Below are 24,446 nucleotides of genomic sequence, written 5' to 3' on the forward strand. Positions count from 1 at the left end.
GGGGTCGGGACGCGAGGCTACGCCGCCTTCCGCGAAGCCACGCCCCCTTTTCGACCGCGGGTAAGTGACGGGTGGATGCCGCGGGTGGGGGGCAGATGCGGGTGGTTGCCGCGGGTGGGAGGGGGGGGCGAGTTGTGCCGAAAACGGGGGTCGGGACGTGAAGCCACGCCCCCTTCCGCAAAGCCACGCCCCCTTTTCACCCGCGACCGCGGGTAAGTAAGTGACGGGTGGATGCCGCGGGTGGGAGGGGGAGCGAGAGCAGCTGCCAGTGCTCAGCATGTCCCCCTGAACTCTGCAGCAGCCGCTAGCCTGTGAGGCGGGTAGTGTGAGTTCCGCTCACAGTCAGCGGCTGCGGAGAAGTTGGGATCCCTGGGTCACTTACAGCTCTATTCCCGCTCCTATCTCCCCTCTAGTCGGGAATCTCCATAGAAAGCTCATGACACCTGATATTCCGGTGTCTCTGCCTGCTCTGCATACTGTCCTGCTCGCATTCTGGTTGTCTGGTCCTGCTGCTGCACAAGAGGGAGAGCTTGTGATGTCATTGTGCTCCGGCTGGGAAGTCCCCTGACAGAGCAGGGCCCGGGGTACAGTATCCCCTGTATTTAATTCCTGGCTAAAGGACCGGGTGAGGGGTGAGTACCAAGTAAGGGGCAGCTAGATGGAAGGTGTTGACTGCTATGTAACTGTGAATGGTGTTTGTACAACTTGGAATTATTCAGATTTTCTAGGAGCTATGCAAGCAGCCAAAAACAGATAACAACTTTGTAGCACATTGGTACACAAATGGGCCTGCCTTACTATTCCTGACTGTGCTTTAATAAGGTAACATTGACAGATGCAGCTTTTTCCTGCAAAGGGGGGGTGCACACAGCATGCACCCTCCCCCCTCCTTCTCTGATCTCACATGCTCTTCTGGTGCAGTGTGATGATACTGCTTAGTGGGGAAGAGGTTATGCAATGTAGAAGGTGTCTGCGCCAGGCAAAAATAAATAAATAATCCAGTCTTATCCTGTCTTACTGTACCATCACATGCAGTCTGTAGGATGGATCAGATCCCACTCCCTTCCAAAGTGTCCAGCCTCTAGTGCCAGTTATTCTGCTCATAAAAAGTTGACCATTTCTTAAAAAATAAAATAATAATAATTGTTTATTATCATTAGTGAGATGGAATTATTTCTATCAAAATAGCAGACAAATTATACACGGAGTATAAGCCAGCCAATCAGCTCCTAACTGGCAAGTTACAGGCTGTGTTTGAAAAATGACAGCTAAGAGCTGATTGGGTGGTACTTTCTCTCTCTCTCTACTTTATAACTCTCCAAGGTTTAGTGCATTTGCGCATAGGGGAGGTCAACTTTAAATACGTAAGTAGCATTATAATTCCTAGCACAAGTAGTACAGAGTTACATTTAGCTGTATTAAACCATAAAGTAATTATTTTAGTGAAGTTGATCAATGAACTTGTTCACAGCTGATTGGAGGCGATTCAGCAGGGACTCATCCCCATCGCTGATCCGGGAGTGCTTCCTGCAGCTTCCAGTGACCTAAGGTGATACATCTGCAGCCTGTCTGTCTTCTTCTTCCTCCTCCAAGAGCTTGGACAGAAGTTCCTCACACATATATAGGCACCGCGGGACATGGAAACATCCTGGAAAGAAGAGTAACCAAGTGACAGACATCTGGACACAGTGGACAGAGTTACAGAGCAAGCAAAGGCTCTTCTGTATAGTAATATGTATGGGAGCTTGGATGTCTGGAGATAAATAAATAAGGTTCATGAAAGAACTAATGTTTGGGTTCAGTGTGATTTGTCGATGGACGGGATGCCGACTGTCAGTATACCGACAACAACATCCCATCCATCAGAATCCCGACAGCCCCCCATTAAACCCCCTAACCCTCACCTTTTCCCTACTCTAACCCCCCCTTTTGGGTGTCTAACCCTAACCTCCCCTCCCCGCTGCCTAAACCTAACCCTCCCCGCTAAGTGTCTGACCCTAACCCTCCCTTCCCCGCTGCCAATACCTAACCCTCCCCGCTAAGTGTCTAACCCTAACCTCCCTTCCTATACCTAACCCCCCCCCCCCCCCCTTCAGTACCTAACCTTCCCATCACTAAACCCCAACCCCCCTTTTAATGGCTAAACCAGGATCTCGAGTCATGTCTAGATTTTGATGCCGGTGTTCCTGGTGCGGATGGGATTCCAGCGCCGGGACCCCGTCAATCAGTATGCTGACTACATCCCATTTGTTTATATGTATGTACATATCTCCAAAAGGTGGTGCATTCCTTCCTTTAAATGAAGCCTGGACAATCAGACGCTTGTAGTGCACAACACCTGGAGAGTCACAGGTTATTCATGCCCGACTTAAATCATGCAGCCTTAGTTTAAGAGGGTGGTGCATCTCTGTCTTGTAGCATTGCAAACCAAGAGCCTGTGTGACGGTGTAGCAGCTGTCCCAGGAAACAGAAATGCTCTATGCTGGCTGCAGATTGATATACAGTACTCAAAACACATGGCAGTGGAGTCACAGCAAGCCGTGCTAAGCAATTTGAGCTGTTTGTTCTGGCCGTGGCAGAATCTCAGCCCCTCTTTAAATACATTCACATTTGGTGGTCACATGGTAACTAATGTACAATAATAAATAAAAATAAATAAATTAATATTAGCAATCAACATAAAGTTAACGGCATGTGTGCATAGAGCCAGATTGTCAATTCTCCACTTTCCTTTTCCAGGTTGTCCAGAATCTCCTCTATAACTGAGAATCTCCAATATGTCTGTGTCCATAGCTTTGCATGGACATCACTATCATTGTATGTGTAGGGCGATACCAGAATATCTGGAAAGGATGCATGAAACCTCTGCCGTCTCTAGTAAGCAGCTTGTGGAGAATATGGGGGCTCCAGTATAGGCCCCCTCTCTTCCTCTCGGGGCCCAGACACAAGGGAGACTTCTGCAAACTGTGGTTCTACCCCACTTGGATATAGAAGACCTGACTGGTCCTAATCCAGCGACATTGTGAGACCCAGGATGCCCAATTCCCATAAACTGATACCCAACTATTTGGGTACGCTACACAATTCTTAGCTATAATTCTCAATAGATAGATCTGTACCAGGTTTGTCGTCTAGGGAGTATCCTACAAAACAGCATGGCACATTATTACTGTAGTATTACACATGGTGATTTATCATCCACACCACGTCCTCAGACCCAGTTACTGACAGATGTGATGTTAGACTGACCTTTAAATGGACCTCCTTTTATGCTGAGGGCCACCTTCCCATCTTGACTCAAGTAACCAAACCACTCTCCATATTCTTGATCTGAAAACTTAAGCACATACGTAGATTCTAGGTTATTTGTATAGGACACAATGGTGAAACCACCCCCCCTAACCTATTCTGTCCAGGTCATTATACTTGTCTCCTTGGCATATATACTGCTCCACTTCTATAGAGACAATTTGCGTACACCCAACTGCTAGCCACACTGCACAGATACTTTAGCCAGCCATATAGTTGCCTTTATGGTCAGCCATATTGTATGGGCTACTTTGCATGAACCTGGTTGTATAAAATGTGTGCTTCGTATTCTTTCTATATATCATCCACATTACACAGACCCCATACATTGCACATGCTGTATTATATACAGCTCTGACTGACGGACACTTTGCACGGCACAATTTGCTCTGTATACAGCCCCACTTTGACCACAGTATATAACTTGGTGAAGATGGACTGTGGGTGGCAGTGTGTCTGCTATCTATGATCAAGCACATTGTTCTTTCCTGTAGCAGGAGGAAGTAGAAATCCAGAAAAGATTATTCAAACACTAGTGTTCCTGTTTAAAGACAAACTGCTTGCCATATAAAGACTATATATAGTCACCATATTTCTGAGGGATATAATATTTCTCATACGTCCTAGAGGATGCTGGGGACTCCAAAAGGACCATGGGGTATAGACGGGCGCCGCAGGAGACATGGGCACTTTAAGACTTTAAATGGGTGTGAACTGGCTCCTCCCTCTATGCCCCTCCTCCAGACTCCAGTTAGATTCTGTGCCCAGAGGAGACTGGTCACACACTAGGGGAGCTCTACAGAGTTTCTCTAAAAAAAGACCTTTGTTAGGTTTTTTTTTTTTTTTTTTTCAGGTAGCACTGCTGGCAACAGGCTCCCTGCTTCTTGGGAGTGAGGGGAGAGAAGCAGGCCTACTTCTGTGAGTTGAAAGGCTCTGCTTCTTAGGCTACTGGATCTGATCGCTTGGGTCGCCTTGCAGCTCACTCCCAGAGCCAGAAGAAAGAAGACAGGTGAGTAACCGAAGCAAAGAAGACTTCAGTGAAGGCGGCAGAAGACTTCAGTCTTCCTGAGGTACCGCGCAGCGATAGCGCTGCGCGCCATTGCTCCCGCACAAACAGGCACTACATGGGCGCAGGGGGGGGGGGGCGCCCTGGGCAGCAATAAAACCTCAATATAAGGCTGGCACAAGAAGTATACAGTGCATAGGCACTGTATACAAACCCCCGCCAGGATAAAAAGCTTAAAAAATAGTGGGGCTGAAGCGCGCCATTATGGGGGCGGGGCTTAGCCCTCACAGCTCTACACAGCACCATTTTCTCCTCACAGAGACGCTTGCCCTGCCTAAAGCACTGCAGATCATATCACAGTGAAAAACAGGGGGGGCATAGTAGTTTAGTGTGTTATATGTAAAAGAAAAGCACATTATATAAAGAACATGGTATTATAGAGCTGAAAAACGGCTTATGTGATTCCCTGACATAAAATAATCAGTGTAATGTTGGTGGTTGTTTCGTACATGTGTGTCGGCATGTCTACGGCTGAGTACTCTGTTAAAAATGTCTCAGTCGGCACCACTGACGCCTGATGGTACTTGGTTCATGTAAATAAGTATCGACAGGTCAGTAGATGTATATATATTTTCTTCACAAGAGAAAACTATATGGGACATACAGAGGTGTGTGGGTAGCCTTGTCGGCACCAACAAATCTGACTGGGTAAACATTTACATGATAATGTGATGCATTCAGAAAACCTATACCTGTATGTATATATGTATGTATATATTTCTCTATCGTCCTAGTGGATGCTGGGGTTCCTGAAAGGACCATGGGGAATAGCGGCTCCGCAGGAGACAGGGCACAAAAAGTAAAGCTTTTTCCGATCAGGTGGTGTGCACTGGCTCCTCCCCCTATGACCCTCCTCCAGACTCCAGTTAGATTTTTGTGCCCGGCCGAGAAGGGTGCAATCTAGGTGGCTCTCCTAAAGAGCTGCTTAGAAAAAGTTTAGCTAGGTTTTTTATTTTACAGTGATTCCTGCTGGCAACAGGATCACTGCAGCGAGGGACTGAGGGGAGAAGGAGTCAACTCACCTGCGTGCAGGATGGATTGGCTTCTTGGCTACTGGACATCAAGCTCCAGAGGGACGATCACAGGTACAGCCTGGATGGTCACCGGAGCCACGCCGCCGGCCCCCTTGCAGATGCTGAAGTCAGAAGAGGTCCAGAATCGGCGGCTGAAGACTCCTGCAGTCTTCAAAAGGTAGCGCACAGCACTGCAGCTGTGCGCCATTTTCCTCTCAGCACACTTCACACGGCAGTCACTGAGGGTGCAGGGCGCTGGGAGGGGGGCGCCCTGGGAGGCAAAATGATTACCTATAAAGGCTAAAAATACCTCACATATAGCCCTAGAGGCTATATGGAGATATTTAACCCCTGCCTAATTTTTCTAAATAGCGGGAGACGAGCCCGCCAGAAAAGGGGCGGGGCCTATCTCCTCAGCACACGGCGCCATTTCCTCTCACAGCTCCGCTGGTCAGGACGGCTCCCAAGTCTCTCCCCTGCACTGCACTACAGAAACAGGGTAAAACAGAGAGGGGGGGGCACATTTATGGCGATATTTTGATATAACAAAGCAGCTATAAGGGAGCACTTATTATAAGGCTATCCCTGATATATATATAGCGCTTTTGGTGTGTGCTGGCAAACTCTCCCTCTGTCTCCCCAAAGGGCTAGTGGGTCCTGTCTTCGTTAGGAGCATTCCCTGTGTGTCTGCTGTGTGTCGGTACGTGTGTGTCGACATGTATGAGGACGATATTGGTGTGGAGGCGGAGCAATTGCCAAATATGAGGATGTCACCCCCTAGGGAGTCGACACCGGAATGGATGCCTTTATTTATGGAACTACGGGATAGTGTCAACACGCTAAAGCAGTCGTTTGACGACATGAGGCGGCCGGACAATCAATTAGTGCCTGTCCAGGCGACTCAAACACCGTCAGGGGCTGTGAAACGCCCTTTGCCTCAGTCGGTCGACACAGACCCAGACACAGGCGATGACTCCAGTGGTGACGGTGACGAATCAACCGTATTTTCCAGTAGGGCCACACGTTATATGATTTTGGCAATGAAGGAGGCGTTACATTTAGCTGATACTACAGGTACCACTAAACAGGGTATTATGTGGGGTATGAAAAAACTACCTATAGTTTTTCCTGAATCAGAAGAATTAAATGACGTGTGTAATGAAGCGTGGGTTGCCCCTGATAAAAAGCTGATAATTTCAAAGAAATTATTGGCATTATACCCTTTCCCGCCAGAGGTTAGGGAGCGCTGGGAAACACCTCCTAGGGTGGACAAGGCGCTAACACGCTTATCTAAACAAGTGGCGTTACCCTCTCCTGAGACGGCCGCACTTAAAGATCCATCAGATAGGAGGATGGAAAATATCCAAAAAAGTATATACACACATGCAGGTGTTATACTACGACCAGCTGTAGCGACTGCCTGGATGGGCAGTGCTGGGGTAGTTTGGTCAGAGTCCCTGATTGAAAATATTGATACCCTGGACAGGGACAATATTTTACTGTCGTTAGAACAAATAAAGGATGCATTTCTTTATATGCGTGATGCACAGAGGGATATCTGCACACTGGCATCACGGGTAAGTGCTATGTCCATTTCGGCCAGAAGAGCTTTATGGACGCGACAGTGGACAGGCGATGCGGATTCAAAACGGCATATGGAAGTTTTGCCGTATAAAGGGGAGGAGTTATTTGGAGTCGGTCTATCAGATTTGGTGGCCACGGCTACAGCCGGGAAATCCACCTTTCTACCTCAAGTCACTCCCCAACAGAAAAAGGCACCGACTTTTCAACCGCAGCCCTTTCGTTCCTTTAAAAATAAGAGAGCAAAGGGCTATTCATATCTGCCACGAGGCAAAGGTCGAGGGAAGAGACAGCAACACGTAGCTCCTTCCCAGGAACAGAAGCCCTCCCCGGCTTCTACAAAAGCCTCAGCATGACGCTGGGGCTTCTCAAGCGGACTCGGGGACGGTGGGCGGTCGTCTCAAAAATTACAGCGCGCAGTGGGCTCACTCGCAGGTAGATCCCTGGATCCTGCAGATAATATCTCAAGGGTACAGGTTGGAATTAGAGACGGATCCACCTCGCCGTTTCCTGAAGTCTGCTTTACCAACGTCCCCCTCCGAAAGGGAGACGGTTTTGGAAGCCATTCACAAGCTGTACTCTCAGCAGGTGATAGTCAAGGTACCTCTTCTACAACAAGGGAAGGGGTATTATTCCACTCTTTTTGTGGTACCGAAGCCGGATGGCTCGGTAAGGCCTATTCTAAATCTGAAGTCCTTGAACCTGTACATAAAGAAGTTCAAAGTTCAAAATGGAGTCACTCAGAGCAGTGATAGCGAACCTGGAAGAGGGGGACTTTATGGTATCCTTGGACATCAAGGATGCGTATCTCCACGTTCCAATTTACCCCTCACACCAGGGGTACCTCAGGTTCGTTGTACAAAACGGTCACTATCAGTTTCAGACGCTGCCGTTCGGATTGTCCACGGCACCTCGGATCTTTACAAAGGTAATGGCCGAGATGATGATTCTTCTTCGAAGAAAAGGCGTATTAATTATCCCATACTTGGACGATCTCCTAATAAGGGCGAGGTCCAGAGAACAGCTAGAGATGGGATTAGCACTGTCTCAAGAAGTGCTAAAACAGCACGGGTGGATTCTGAATATTCCAAAATCCCAGTTAATGCCGACAACTCGTCTGCTGTTCCTAGGGATGATTCTGGACACGGTTCAGAAAAAGGTTTTTCTCCCGGAGGAAAAAGCCAAGGAGTTATCCGAGCTTGTCAGGAACCTCCTAAAACCAGGAAAGGTGTCTGTACATCAATGCACAAGAGTCCTGGGAAAAATGGTGGCTTCTTACGAAGCAATTCCATTCGGCAGATTCCACGCAAGAATTTTCCAAAGGGATCTGTTGGACAAATGGTCAGGGTCGCATCTTCAGATGCACCTACGGATAACCCTGTCTCCAAGGACAAGGGTGTCTCTTCTGTGGTGGTTGCAGAGTCCTCATCTATTGGAGGGCCGCAGATTCGGCATACAGGATTGGATCCTGGTGACCACGGACGCCAGCCTGAGAGGCTGGGGAGCAGTCACACAAGGAAGAAACTTCCAGGGAGTATGGACGAGCCTGGAAACGTCTCTTCACATAAACATTCTGGAACTAAGAGCAATATACAATGCTCTAAGCCAGGCAGAACCTCTGCTTCAGGGAAAACCGGTGTTGATCCAGTCGGACAACATCACGGCAGTCGCCCATGTGAACAGACAGGGCGGCACAAGAAGCAGGAGTGCAATGGCAGAAGCTGCAAGGATTCTTCGCTGGGCAGAGAATCATGTGATAGCACTGTCAGCAGTGTTCATCCCGGGAGTGGACAACTGGGAAGCAGACTTCCTCAGCAGACACGATCTTCACCCGGGAGAGTGGGGACTTCATCCAGAAGTCTTCCACATGCTGGTAACCCGTTGGGAAAGACCAATGGTGGACATGATGGCGTCTCGCCTCAACAAAAAACTGGACAGGTATTGCGCCAGGTCAAGAGATCCGCAGGCAATAGCTGTGGACGCGCTGGTAACGCCTTGGGTGTACCAGTCGGTGTATGTGTTTCCTCCTCTGCCTCTCATACCAAAAGTATTGAGAATTATACGGCAAAGAGGCGTAAGAACGATACTAGTGGTTCCGGATTGGCCAAGAAGGACTTGGTACCCGGAACTTCAAGAGATGATCACGGAAGATCCGTGGCCTCTACCTCTAAGGAGGGACTTGCTTCAGCAGGGTCCCTGTCTGTTTCAAGACTTACCGCGGCTGCGTTTGACGGCATGGCGGTTGAACGCCGGATCCTAATGGAAAAAGGCATGCCGGAAGAAGTCATTCCTACTTTGATTAAAGCAAGGAAAGAAGTAACCGTGCAACATTATCACCGAATTTGGCGAAAATATGTTGCGTGGTGCGAAGATCGGAGTGCTCCGACGGAGGAATTTCAACTGGGTCGATTCCTACATTTCCTGCAATCAGGATTGTCTATGGGTCTCAAATTGGGATCTATTAAAGGTTCAAATTTCGGCCCTGTCGATTTTCTTTCAAAAAGAATTGGCTTCAGTCCCTGAAGTCCAGACCTTTGTTAAGGGAGTGCTGCATATACAGCCCCCTGTGGTGCCTCCAGTGGCACCGTGGGATCTCAATGTAGTTTTGGATTTTCTAAAATCTCATTGGTTTGAACCACTAAATAAGGTGGATTTGAAATATCTCACTTGGAAAGTGACCATGCTTCTAGCCCTGGCTTCTGCCAGGAGAGTGTCAGAATTGGCAGCTTTATCTTACAAAAGCCCATATCTGATTTTCCATTCGGACAGGGCAGAACTGCGGACTCGTCCGCATTTTCTCCCTAAGGTGGTGTCAGCATTTCATCTGAACCAGCCTATTGTAGTGCCTGCGGCTACAAGTGACTTGGAGGACTCCAAGTTACTGGACGTTGTCAGAGCATTAAAAATATATATTGCAAGAACAGCTGGAGTCAGAAAATCTGACTCGTTGTTTATATTGTATGCACCCAACAAGATGGGTGCTCCTGCGTCTAAGCAGACGATTGCTCGTTGGATCTGTAGCACAATCCAACTGGCACATTCTGTGGCAGGCCTGCCACAGCCTAAATCTGTAAAGGCCCACTCCACAAGGAAGGTGGGCTCATCTTGGGCGGCTGCCCGAGGGGTCTCGGCATTACAACTTTGCCGAGCAGCTACGTGGTCAGGGGAGAACACGTTTGTAAAATTTTACAAATTTGATACTCTGGCTAAGGAGGACCTGGAGTTCTCTCATTCGGTGCTGCAGAGTCATCCGCACTCTCCCGCCCGTTTGGGAGCTTTGGTATAATCCCCATGGTCCTTTCAGGAACCCCAGCATCCACTAGGACGATAGAGAAAATAAGATTTTACTTACCGATAAATCTATTTCTCGGAGTCCGTAGTGGATGCTGGGCGCCCATCCCAAGTGCGGATTATCTGCATAAATTGTACATAGTTATTGTTAACTAATTCGGGTTATTGTTGTAGGAAGCCATCTTTCAGAGGCTCCGCTGTTATCATACTGTTAACTGGGTTTAGATCACAAGTTGTACGGTGTGATTGGTGTGGCTGGTATGAGTCTTACCCGGGATTCAAAATCCTCCCTTATTGTGTACGCTCGTCCGGGCACAGTACCTAACTGGAGTCTGGAGGAGGGTCATAGGGGGAGGAGCCAGTGCACACCACCTGATCGGAAAAAGCTTTACTTTTTGTGCCCTGTCTCCTGCGGAGCCGCTATTCCCCATGGTCCTTTCAGGAACCCCAGCATCCACTACGGACTCCGAGAAATAGATTTATCGGTAAGTAAAATCTTATTATAGTAAGGTTGCACAGACGTAGTAATATCTGTGGAGGGTGTATTATTCTTAATATATATTTCCCTCAGACCCCTCGGGGTTGCAAAAATGTTATTTTGCCCAGTTGCTACTCCCTGATATCGACACGAATAATAATTCTTATGTCGACCATAATGTTTCCTGATTAGAGCCACTAAATTAGCATTCAGTACATGTTTCACACACATTAAGAACGTATTAACGTCACTAGGGACCCTTCGGTTCCTGACAGATAGATATATATATATATATATATATATATATATATATATATATATATATATATATATATATATATATATATATATATATATATATATATATATATATATATATATATATATATATTATTTTGTTTGTTTTTTTTAGTGGTAATTATGGGTATATAAATGTCCAAATTTATATATAAAAAATGTATAATGAATGCTGAAGTAACGTTATTCCTTTTCATGGGCTGGTCGCTCTGTTGGAAAACTCTAGGTCATCCGTGACAAGATGGTTTCGAATCCTCACAAGGAGGCCAAGTGTTTATTCTTTTCCCACCGTGGATAGAATAAAGTGAGAGTCAACCCCTGCCCAGCATGGGGCCCTGTCACAGAGGATCTTATACAGGAAGCTAAGTGATATTTTAATTATATACGTTGATTATACTTGCATTACATGCGCATGGGGGAGTGCTTGGATTCAGAAATGGTCAGTTACTTTGTTATCCGATGTATTTACCCTGGGGTGAGATAGGACACTCCTTACGTGGGGCCATCTCTAGAACATTGTAGCATACTGCTGTGCGACTACAAGGGATATGGGACTCTTGGGTTCGCGAGCCAAATCCATGGGGCCTCGGTGAGGAGGGCGTGGTGGATTTACTAAACGGATGCTACTACTGACTCCGAGATGAAGTGGAGTCTCTTCCCTAGGAAAGTGAAGCCTGGTTTGGTGATGGCTGTGTGAATATGCTCGCGACAGATGCCACTGGTAAGTATACCTTCTTGCCCGAGGTTGCCTCACTAAGGTAGATGACGCATTCTTGTAGGATGCAACCATTTCGACCGAATCGATAAGGATTCCCTTTTCTTGGCAGGAAAAGGAGGGTGAAAGGAGGTAAGAGGTCAGCTACCTTGTTTGCAGGTTCACAGGAGCAGAATTCATCCTATGTTTCTGCCAGGTCCACTGCAGGACGTGGAGTCTATCTTGCCCGCCTCTAAAACTCTTCAGTCAGCCATGAAAAGGACATGGACTAGTGAGTTAAGGATAGATTCCCTAGGGGGACAGGTCCAGACATTTCCCCTCATCGATTTTTTTCAAATAGACCTTGCAGAGTCTCCTCCGGATAGGGAGGTAGTAGGTGACACAATACAAGAGTGGTGTCAAGATCAGGTCATTGTCCTGCTGTCCCGGTCACACAAAAAAAAAAAAAGAAGAAGAAGAAGAAGAAGAAGAAGAAAAGAGAAGAAGCTGTTCAAGCTTTTTCGCCCTTCCAAGGCCGGACGGCTCGAGACCCTTCGAATCCTATATTTGAAATCTCAAAATTTCTTCTTAAACTCCATGAGGGACTTTCTCGTGGCAGGGTTCTCCACTCTGAAAAAGGAGAAAAGAGGTCTAATTACGGTTTCTTCCGCGTTAGGCTTACCTGAGGTTTGCGATTCAGGGTTGGGGTTACCAATTCGCCGGAGTGATGGCGGTATGAGGTTTTTCCTTCGAGGGAAGGAAGTCAGAAGTATTCGGTACTGGTTCGCTCCGGCTGACGGAGAGAGCATGAAGTAAAATGGTGCAAAAGATTGCATTCTCCCTGACTGTTCTTCAACAACAGATATTGCCAAAATACCAGTTGGTCCCGTCGACGCGGTGGTCGGTTGGGGCAATATTATTTTCTACCAGTAGAAAGAGCTCTGAAGATTCAGAGTCTGGTCATATCTGCAACAGTGTCAATCCATCAATACAGTCTATTACTTGAATAGAGGGTTGCGGCCTACGAGGCCATTCAGTAGCCAAGTTGCTTGCCAGGGTTAGCAGGATCTATTTAACAAGTGGTCCGGTTTACACCTGGGATAATCATGATTTCAAGACCAGAATATCACTCCCGTGGCGGACGCGTAATTCTCACCAAGACAAGTGTCAAGTTAGGATACTTATCACAACATTAAACGGTCTAGAGTCAAGGGCCGTTTATAATGGTTTTCTAAAACAAAAACCATAGAAGAATGGCAGATGCCAGACAGAATTTCCGCTGGACGACGAAATCAATTAGGCGCTCTGTCAGCGATGTTTGTTCCAAGAAGTGGACAACTGGGAAGCAGACTTCCTCGGCTGACACGTTCTCCATCCAGGAGAGTGAAGTCTTTATCGAGCGGTTCACAGATGTGACAAGTTTGGGGAATTCCGAAACTAGTCAGGATGGCGTCTCGCCTAGACAAGAAACTTCTGAGATATTGGTCAAGGTCGAGGGTCCCTCAAGATAGCGGAGGACGCCCTAATGACACCGGGGGTGTTTCGGTCGGTCTAGGTGTTCCCTCCACTTCCACTCTTTCCAAAAATGCTAAAAAGATCATAAGAAGAAAAAAGGTTCAGGTGATCCTCATTCTTCCAGACTGGTCAAGGTGGGCTGGTGTCCGGATCTTCAGGAATTATTCATAGGAGATCCCGGACCTCTCCTCTGCGAAAGGATCTGTTACAGCAGGGGCCGTGTGTGTGTTCCAGGACTTACCACGGTTTCCACAGACGGCTTAGAGGTTGAACACCGGATACCAAACCGAAAGGGTATTCCCTACTCTTCTTCCGGCAGAATGTAGTAACGTTAAAACATCACCACCAATTTGGAGAAAGTATGTGTCTTGGTGTGAATCCAAGATAGTTCCTAAGGATGAATTCCAGTTGGGTCGTTTTCTCCATTCTTTCCTTGCAAGATTGTGTGGAGCTGGGCTCTAGTTGGGCTTGATTAAGGTTCAGTTTCAGCCTGGTCGAGTTGCTTCCAGACAATTGGACTCCTTTTGCGGAGGTTAAAATTTTCATAACAGGAGTGTTAAACATCCATTCTCCCTTGTGCCCTGGGGCACCATGAGATCTTAGCATGGTATTGCAGTTCTTGCAGTCTCACTGGTTGACCTTTTCAATGAGGTTGAGTGGAAATTCCTCTCTTGGTCAATGGTCATGCGGTTGGCCTTGGCATCCGCAAGGCGGGTGTCTAAATTGCGGCTTTGTCTCCCAAGAGCCATGTTTAATCTACCACGAAGATAGAGTAGTTAAAAACTTGTCGGCATTCCTGCCAAATGTGGTTTTACCGTTTCATATGAACCAACCTATTGTGGTGCCGGTGGCCAATAATGCCTGGGGCGACGTCGAAGTGTCTCGATGTGCTCTTAGTTTGAAAATGTATGTTGCCAGATTGGCTCTGATTACGAAAACAGACACTCTGTTGGTCCTGTATGATCCCAACAAGATTGGGGCTTCTGCTTCCAAGCAGACTATTGCACGCTGGATCTGTACTACGATTCAGCAGGCTCACTTTACGGCTGGATTGCCGTTACCGAAATCAGTGAAGGCCCATTCTACCAGAAAGGTGGGCTCATCTTGGGCAGCTGCCCGAGTGGTCTTGGCATTACATATCTGCCAAGCGGTTACTTGGTCGGGGTCAAACATTTTTGCAAAATTCTATAAGTTTGATACCCTGACTGATTAGCACCTCCTGTTTGCTCAATCAGTGCTGCAGAGTCATCCGTACTCTCCCGCCCGGTTTGGAGCTTTGGTATAGACCAGATGGTCCTTTTGGAGTCCCCAGCATCCTCTAGGACGTATGAGAAAATAGGATTTTAATACCTACTGGTAAATCCTTTTCTCTTAGTCCGTAGAGGATGCTGGGTGCCCGTACCAGTGCGTACTGTATCTGCAGTGATTTGTTATGGTTACACACATGCTGTGTTACTTTTCAGTCAGCCACAGGCTGACGTTGTTCAGTGGCATGCGTTATGCTGTTATTGTTTAGGTCTACACACTGGTTGTGTTACGTTTCTGGCAGCATATTGCTGCGTATTATTCATGCCGTAAGCTGGTGTTCTCTTGAATACCACGTTCTGCGACATGCGGGGAGGTGTGAGCTGGTACGACGCTCACCGTGTTTCAAAAATCCTTTTCCTCGAAATGTCAGTCTCCTCTGGGCACAGTTCTATAACTGGAGTCTGGAGGAGGGGCATAGAGGGAGGAGCCAGTTCACACCCATTTAAAGTCTTAAAGTGCCCATGTCTCCTGCAGAGCCCGTCTATACCCCATGGTCCTTTTGGAGTGCCCAGCATCCTCTACGGACTAAGAGAAAAGGATTTATCGGTAGGTATTAAAATCCTATTTTTTCCTCATGTACAATGGATTGAAATGACTTCCTAACCCATAATCCAATAAGGCATGTCGCAACCTCAAAGAGTTTACAAACCCGGCTGAATGCGTAATCCAAAACTTTCTGGAAACCGTCAAGCAGTTGTGTATCCCATGTCTCCAGGTACCCAAGCAGGAAGGCAATCAGAGCCTCAGTGTGTGGCCACCACAATTTCATACTCCACTCGAGCTAGAAAAGAGCAGATGAATTACCTAGACAATGCGTATTGTTGTACAGATTAAATTATTATTTGCGTGAAATCCCTCTATATGTACATGTGGAGTGAGACCGCTGCTTTCACATATAGGCCTTCAATCAACCTTGTCCAAGTCATTAAATTCAAGTTCCTGGGATTTAATACTCAAAACACATCCACACAACATAAATCCGGTCAATAACGTCAACACATCTTCTTGCACTTGGCTAAGGAGAATACAGCATGTCCTAAATTTCACAATGATCATTTTTACAATTTAGGCTAAATTCTAGATCATGGAGCACCGCACATCAACTGAGTCCCATGGGGAAAAAAATAATAATACATGCAGGCCAATATGGACGATCTCGTCCATATTTGCCTGCACTTCAATGCAACCGGGTGACGGGGGGAGTGAAGAAACTTCACTCCCCCAGTCATTGCCCTCCCCCGCCGCCGGGTCGCCCGTATCCGCCGTCAGGCAGCTCGGCGGCGGATCGGCCAATGTGTAGGGCCCTTTAGGGGTATAGAAGTGGAGATTTTGCCCATAGCAGCCAATCGGATTCTACTTCAATTAGCACCTTTTAGAAGATAATAGTTGAAATCTGGTTGGTTGCTACGGGGAACAATTTCCACACCTTAGTAAATATACCCATTGGAGGACACATTCTGCTTTACAGGCTGCTAAACTGGCTGACAAAACATGACCAATTATCTATTTGAGGATTAAATATTGTACAAAACTAGAAAGTTTGAATGAACAGAGGGGGTTATTCAGAGTTGTTAGCAAATCCCCCCAAAAAGTTAGCAATTGGGCAAAACCATGTGCACTGTAGGTGGGGCAGATACAACATGTGCAGAGAGAGTTAGATTTGGGTGGGATGTGTTCAAACTGAAATCTAAATTGCAGTGTAAAAATAAAGCAGCCAGTATTTACCCTGCACAGAAACAATATAACCCACCCAAATCTAACACTCTCTGCACATGTTGTATCTGCCCCACCTGCAGTGCACATGGTTTTGCCAAATTGCTAACTATATGGGTTTGCCAACAACTCTGAATAACCACCAGAAGCTCCATTATTTCAAACAGTTTAATCTGTATCTAATGAGAAGTTCGATAGACTTCTTGGAAAAACAGCCACTAACCCCTATTGCACACTGTAACTAAAGCCGCTGCGGCTGCTGTAATCTATACTCTGTCCCCAGTTAGCGTACACACAGACCGACACGCTGAGAGCACGAGGCAGCTCTAGGTGTGGCAATTATACTATACAAACGCTCAACAGAAACTGAATGCGACACCAGTATTTGATTGTATGTTGTGGTCCAAAGCAGCAACAAGTAATAATATATTTGTAAAAGGGGTTTACAATAAGTTAAAATATAATGGTACAACACAATACAATTCAATCACAGAGAGAGAGTCACACCCAATGATACGTACGCTTTGTTCGCCTGCGCAACCCGGATCCGGTCCTCTAGTCGATCTGGCAAGATGACCTATGAGTCTTTTAAAAAGCAGAGAGAGCGTGACCGGCCCAGGTGCAAGGTTTATATACCCTTGCCCAAAATACAATACAATGGGGTTGTTTGCTCTCCACTGATTGGTTGGAGGGATGGTCGTTTACAGTACAGGAGAGGTCATTGGTCGGTTTGAAGAGATGGGCGATGCCTTGATCCAGGGGTGTGTAGCTCTTGATTCCAGCCGCATACCAAGTACATAATAAACACAAATATACCTTTAATCTGCCTTTGCGAATAACTATTCGCAACGACATGCGATCTTCTCCAAACCAACACCGGATTATTACTCATAATTATCCGAACACGTAGATACCATGCATGATGCTCTGATCAGTTACTGTCCCCTCGTATACTGTAAAGGTGTATAATTCCCTTGTTGTGCCTTGCAAATAAGTAAAAGTTGCATGAGGGGAAAGGGCAGACTATGTGCACCAAGTTTGGGAAACATGCAATGTGTGACAGATATTTCCATGTTCATTAGATTACCCTGTCATGCTATCTTCAAGCAACATGATCCTACACATGAAATGGCCAACCATTCTCAAGATACACACAAAAATAAATATATATATATATATATATATATATATATATACACACACACACACACGTTACTGCAGGCTGCCTGTAGTTAATAATTTGTAACCACAAGCTTGTGTGTATCTATTTGGGATATTTGTCTCCCATTGTTCTGGTTTCCATTAAACAATGACAGTTTGGTTTGTGTGTATCTTTCTTCACAGACCAGGGGGTCTGTTCAAACATTGGAATACCAAGACATTGTGTTGGAAAGATGTGCATGTTTGGTTAGATTAGTGTGTGTGTGTGAACAGTGACTCGACACAGGCTGTGGCATGTACTGCATTAATTTCCATTGCAAGTAAGAATCTTTCTGTAATTGCTCATACCACGCCCGTACGTGCACTCCCGTGGGAGGCGATTGTACGCAGTTTGAGAGTATGCTGCACGCACGCCAGACTAAGTACATATATGGATGCCATCTGTGTGGTGTTTGCATGTGGTGTGTGTATTGCAATATTTTCCGACTTAGACACTAAAAACCTTTGGCGGCTCACATAGGAATTGCAAAAAGAGCTTTGGACCTACCCATGCACCTCAATTTGCACAAATGTACCATCAGAGGCAAATGGACTTTACGAAGCTAGTCGGTGGTGTTTCCACTCCTTAACTGAACTTGAAATTTGTAGCAGCTCAGAGCTGCTGGCCTTCAAGGTCTTGTACTGTTAACAGAACCCTGTTTGTGGGTCTATGTTGTTATTTTTTTACTTCTCCCATATTTCCTCACTCTTGATGATAGCCAATGCTGTGACATTGACTAAATAGATGAAAACTGTAAACATTAATGGTTGGAGTGGTACGTCAGTTGTAGGAGGATGTACTTAGAAGATATGTGTACAGTTTTGCACAGTCATACTCTGGAGATTTTTCCTCCTATGTGCAACCTGAGGCACACTTCTAGTTTATGGAGCCATTTCACAAGAGGAGACAATGGGTGTGGTGGACCTATACCTGCACTGATGAACCTATCCAAGCATATCTGAGCACAACCAAGCCATTTTCCTGTGCACACCTAGTGCATTTTGGAATCCTGTGACTACGGGCAATAAGAAGTCTACATGACTTCAGTGACATGGACCACATCCACAATTACCAAACACTCATTTGCCAAACAAATTCTCAAAAGAAAACTTAATTGCGCTGTGTTAATTTGTAAAAGATGCAGCAAATGTAGAATAGAACCATGAACAGGATCTTCTGATGAATTGCGTTTTCACCTGCGTTGGACAATGTCCATCCACATCTTGGAAAGAGAAGAGACCTCCGTGCTCCCAGTCCCATCCAGACAGAAATGGCATCAGTACAAACTTTTCCACTGCAGTCCGCCCCAAATCATGGTCAGACTGGGTGATGGCTTGTCTCAAGAGGAACCAACCAGCTTCAATGGCGTGACCTTTCAAGGAAAAGAGCAAGAAATGGTTCCTGTCTGCCAAACGAGAAGCATGAGTAGTGAAGAGCAAGGTCTAGCTACGTTTCAATGAGAGTCTACCATACCTGGGTTCTGATGCCGGCCCATGCATCCTGGAAGTTCATTTCCATCTACAGAAACATTCTCTAAAATGGCTTGTCCATCACGCTGCAGAAGAAGAATTTAAAAATCACCTAGGATAGTGTTTTGGGCAACTGGACAGTGTACACAAAGAAGACACCCCGGCAAAAATACAGTGCTGATCTACTCTCAGTCAACAAAGGAAAGGTGTAAAAATACAATAAGCCTTGGTGATCCAATGGTTAAAAGGCCTCTTCTAACATTTAGAAATGGATTTTTAACATCCAGATACTGTAAGTGTAGAATTTCCCATATAATAAACAGTTGTCCAATAATTTGCGTTCCGAACAGAAAATCCGATGTCCACTGAAATATAATTAGTTCCAACGTTTGCATATATTATTGTTTATTTTTTATGGTGCCACAAAGTATCCGTATTACCGTACAGGCAAGTAAAATAAAACATACAAAATATATTCAAAGAGACAGGACAGAGTGTGTGTGTGTGGGATGGGGAGAGGGGGGGAAAGAGTGACAACCCAAAAGTGGAGGGCCCTGCCTGTGAGACCTTACGTTCTAGGAACTGTATGTCTGTGAATGTTAGAAGACTATAGAGCAACTTAAATGCTTGTTCTTATTAAATAAGCATATATGGAATTCTCCACAATCAGCCCACCCTGCTTTTTATTACCTAGGATTAATGGTATATAGGTGGCACACTAAAGAGGTGGTATTGTCCAGAGGGGACAAACCCTCCTCCATAAACTGTGCCCATGAGTTCTCTTCACACTATGCATCGTAAAGGGAATTCCCATTTAAGGTGTCTGCTACCTGCAGGTGTTGCAGAATTTTCTCCACACTCCACGTTGCCAGCTCTTCATACTTCCTCGCTGCCTCTTCATCCTCCTCACGTAGTTGGTCCACCAAGTTCAGCAGCATCATTGGAACTGCCATAGAGTTCACTGGTTCAGCCCCTGGTAGCTCTGGCCTCCCCAAACCGGAGGGGTCCTCTCGCACCCAGTGAACAATTTGATCCATCATATCTCGTGCCGATTTCTGAAAAATAAGAATTTACTTACCGATAATTCTATTTCTCGTAGTCCGTAGTGGATGCTGGGGACTCCGTAAGGACCACGGGGATTAGCGGCTCCGCAGGAGACTGGGCACAAAAGTAAAAGCTTTTAGGTCACCTGGTGTGCACTGGCTCCTCCCCCTATGACCCTCCTCCAAGCCTCAGTTAGGATACTGTGCCCGGACGAGCGTACACAATAAGGAAGGATTTTGAATCCCGGGTAAGACTCATACCAGCCACACCAATCACACCATATAACTTGTGATCTAAACCCAGTTAACAGCATGATAACAGAGGAGCCTCTAGAAAAGATGGCTCACTACAGCAATAACCCGATTTTTTGGTAACAATAACTATGTACCAGTATTGCAGACAATCCGCACTTGGGATGGGCGCCCAGCATCCACTACGGACTACGAGAAATAGAATTATCGGTAAGTAAATTCTTATTTTCTCTGACGTCCTAGTGGATGCTGGGGACTCCGTAAGGACCATGGGGATTATACCAAAGCTCCCAAACGGGCGGGAGAATGCGGATGGACTCTGCAGCACCAAATGAGAGAACTCCAGGTCCTCCTCAGCCAGGGTATCAAATTTGTAGAATTTTACAAACGTATTTGCTCCTGACCAAGTAGCTGCTCGGCAAAGTTGTAAAGCCGAGACCCCTCGGGCAGCCGCCCAAGATGAGCCCACCTTCCTTGTGGAATGGGCTTTTACAGATTTTGGCTGTGGCAGGCCTGCCACAGAATGTGCAAGCTGAATTGTACTACAAATCCAACGAGCAATAGTCTGCTTAGAAGCAGGAGCACCCAGGTTGTTGGGTGCATACAGAATAAACAACGAGTCAGATTTTCTGACTCCAGCCGTCCTGGAAACCTATATTTTCAGGGCCCCGACAACGTCTAGCAACTTGGAGTCCTCCAAGTCCCTAGTAGTCGCAGGCACCACAATAGGTTGATTCAGGTGAAACGCTGAAAACCACCTTAGGGAGAAACTGAGGACGAGTCCTCAATTCCGCCCTGTCCGAATGGAAAATCAGATGAGGGCTTTTACAGGATAAAGCCGCCAATTCTGACACGCCACCTGGCCCAGGCCAGGGCCAACAGCATGACCACTTTCCATGTGAGATATTTTAACTCCACATATTTAGGTGGTTCAAACTAATGTGACTTTTGGAACCCAAAAACTACATTGAGATCCCAAGGTGCCACTGGAGGCACAAAAGGAGGCTGTATATACAGTACCCCTTTTACAAACGTCTGAACTTCAGGGACTGAAGCTAGTTCTTTTTGGAAGAAAATTGACAGGGCCGAAATTTGAACCTTAATGGACCCCAATTTCAGGCCCATAGACACTCCTGTTTGCAGGAAATGTAGGAATCGACCTAGTTGAAAATTCCTCCGTCGGGGCCTTACTGGCCTCGCACCACGCAACATATTTTCGCCAAATGCGGTGATAATGTTTTGCGGTTATATCCTTCCTGGCTTTGATCAGGATAGGAATGACTTCATCCGGAATGCCTTTCTCCTTCAGGATCCGGCGTTCAACCGCCATGCCGTCAAACGCAGCCGCGGTAAGTCTTGGAACAGACAGGGTCCTTGCTGGAGCAGGTCCCTTCTTAGAGGTAGAGGCCACGGATCCTCCGTGAGCATCTCTTGAAGTTCCGGTTACCAAGTCCTTCTTAGCCAATCCGGAGCCACGAATATAGTGCTTACTCCTCTCCATCTTATGATTCTCAGTACCTTGGGTATGAGAGGCAGAGGAGGGAACACATACACTGACTGGTACACCCACTGTGTTACCAGAGCGTCTACAGCTATTGCCTGAGGGTCCCTTGACCTGGCGCAATACTTGTCGAGTTTTATAAACATGTGGAAGACTTCTGGGTGAAGTCCCCACTCTCCCGGGTGGAGGTCGTGTCTGCTGAGGAAGTCTGCTTCCCAGTTGTCCACTCCCGGAATGAATACTGCTGACAGTGCTATCACATGATTTTCCGCCCAGCGAAGAATCCTTGCAGCTTCTGCCATTGCCCTCCTGCTTCTTGTGTCACCCTGTCTGTTTACGTGGGTGACTGCCGTGATGTTGTCCGAATGGATCAACTCCGGGTGACCTTGAAGCAGAGGTCTTGCTGAGCTTAGAGCATTGTAAGTGGCCCTTAGCTTCAGGATATTTATGTGAAGTGATGTCTCCAGGCTTGACCACATAAGCTCTGGAAATCCCTTCCCTGTGTGACTGCTCCCCAGCCTCGCAGGCTGGCATCCGTGGTCACCAGGACCCAGTCCTGAATGTCGAATCTGCGGCCCTCTAGAAGATGAGCACTCTGCAACCACCACAGGAGAGACACCCTTGTGCTTGGTGACAGGGTTATCCGCTGATGCATCTGAAGATGCGACCCGGACCATTTGTCCAGCAGGTCCCACTGGAAAGTTCTTGCGTGGAATCTGCCGAATGGGATTGCTTCGTAGGAAGCCACCATTTTTCCCAGAAACCTTTCACTGATGTACTGAGACTTGGCTCGGTTATAGGAGGTTCCCGACTAGCTCGGATAACTCCCTGACTTTCTCCTCCGGGAGAAACACCTTTTTCTGGACTGTGTCCAGGATCATCCCTAGGAACAGAAGACGAGTCGTCGGAATCAGCTGCGATTTTGGAATATTGAGAATCCAATCGTGCTGCCGCAACACTACCTGAGATAGTGCTACACCAACCTCCAACTGTTCCCTGGATCTTACCCTTATCAGGGAATCGTCCAAGTAAGGGATAACTAAAATTCCCTTCCTTCGAAGGAGTATCATCATTTCGGCCATTACCTTGGTAAAGACCGGGGTGCCGTGGACCATCCATACGGCAGCGTCTGAAACTGATAGTGACAGTTCTGTACCACAAACCTGAGGTACCCTTGGTGAGAAGGGTAAATTGGGACATGAAGGTAAGCATCCTTGATGTCCCGAGACATCATGTAGTCCCCTTCTTCCAGGTTCGCAATCACTGCTCTAAGTGACTCAATATTGAATTTGAACCTCCGTATGTAAGTGTTCAAGATTTTAGATTTAGAATCGGTCTCACCGAGCCGTCCGGCTTCGGTACCACAACAGTGTGGAATAATACCCCGTTCCCTGTTGTAGGAGGGGTACCTTGATTATCACCTGCTGGGAATACAGCTTGTGAATGGCTTCCAAAACTGCCTCCCTGTCAAAGGGAGACATCGGTAAAGCCGACTTTAGGAAACGGCGAGGGGGAGACGTCTCGAATTCCAATTTGTACCCCTGAGATATCACCAGAAGGATCCAGGGGTCTACTTGCGGGTGAGCCCACTGCGCGCTGAAATTCATTGAGACGGGCCCCCACCGTGCCGGATTCTGCTTGTAAAGCCCCAGCGTCATACTGAGGGCTTGGCAGAGGCGGGAGAGGGATTCTGTTCCTGGGAACTGGCTGATTTCTGCAGCCTTTTTCCTCTCCCTCTGTCACGGGCAGAAATGAGGAACCTTTTGTCCGCTTGCCCACGAAAGGACTGCGCCTGATAATACGGCGTCTTCTTATGTTGAGAGGCGACCTGGGGTACAAACGTGGATTTCCCAGCTGTTGCCGTGGCCACCAGGTCTGAAAGACCGACCCCAAATAACTCCTCCCCTTAATAAGGTAATACTTCCAAATGCCGTTTGGAATCTGCATCACCTGACCACTGTCGTGTCCATAACCCTCTACTGGCAGAAATGGACAACGCACTTACTCTTGATGCCAGTCGGCAAATATTCCGCTGTGCATCACGCATATATAGAAATGCATCTTTTAAATGCTCTATAGGCAATAATATACTGTCCCTATCTAGGGTATCAATATTTTCAGTCAGGGAATCCGACCACGCCAACCCAGCACTGCACATCCAGGCTGAGGCGATTGCTGGTCGCAGTATAACACCAGTATGTGTGTAAATACATTTTAGGATACCCTCCTGCTTTCTATCAGCAGGATCCTTAAGGGCGGCCATCTCAGGAGAGGGTAGAGCCCTTGTTCTTACAAGCGTGTGAGCGCTCTATCCACCCTAGGGGGTGTTTCCCAACGCACCCTAACCTCTGGCGTGAAGGATATAATGCCAATAACATTTTAGAAATTATCAGTTGTTATCGGGGGAAACCCACGCATCATCACACACACACCTCATTTAATTTCTCAGATTCAGGAAAACTACAGGTAGTTTTTCCTCACCGAACATAATACCCCTTTTTGGTGGTACTCGTATTATCAGAAATGTGTAAAACATTTTTCATTGCCTCAATCATGTAAAGTGTGGCCCTACTGGAAGTCACATTTGTCTCTTCACCGTCGACACTGGAGTCAGTATCCGTGTCTATATCTGCCATCTGAGGTAACGGGCGCTTTAGAGCCCCTGACGGCCTATGAGACGTCTGGACAGGCACAAGCTGAGTAGCCGGCTGTCTC

At 46.8% G+C, this 24,446-nt stretch overlaps 1 protein-coding gene across 1 annotated transcript in view; it reads right to left on the bottom strand.

Moving 5' to 3' along the window:
• Window positions 1-1,129: 1,129 nt before the first annotated feature.
• RENBP (renin binding protein) overlaps window positions 1,130-24,446 on the bottom strand; it is a 45,505-nt gene continuing 22,188 nt past the window's right edge. Inside the window, exons 5-10 of the mRNA XM_063936306.1 lie at window positions 19,766-19,990; window positions 18,940-19,021; window positions 18,663-18,838; window positions 15,202-15,333; window positions 3,250-3,337; window positions 1,130-1,648 (exon numbers count right to left, since the gene is read on the bottom strand). Of these exons, the coding sequence (XP_063792376.1) occupies window positions 1,545-1,648; window positions 3,250-3,337; window positions 15,202-15,333; window positions 18,663-18,838; window positions 18,940-19,021; window positions 19,766-19,990 (807 nt within the window). The 3' untranslated portion in view covers window positions 1,130-1,544. The remainder of the gene's footprint in view (window positions 1,649-3,249; window positions 3,338-15,201; window positions 15,334-18,662; window positions 18,839-18,939; window positions 19,022-19,765; window positions 19,991-24,446) is intronic.

The sequence above is a fragment of the Pseudophryne corroboree genome, chromosome 8, assembly GCF_028390025.1.
Source record: "Pseudophryne corroboree isolate aPseCor3 chromosome 8, aPseCor3.hap2, whole genome shotgun sequence".
Taxonomy (NCBI): domain Eukaryota; kingdom Metazoa; phylum Chordata; class Amphibia; order Anura; family Myobatrachidae; genus Pseudophryne; species Pseudophryne corroboree.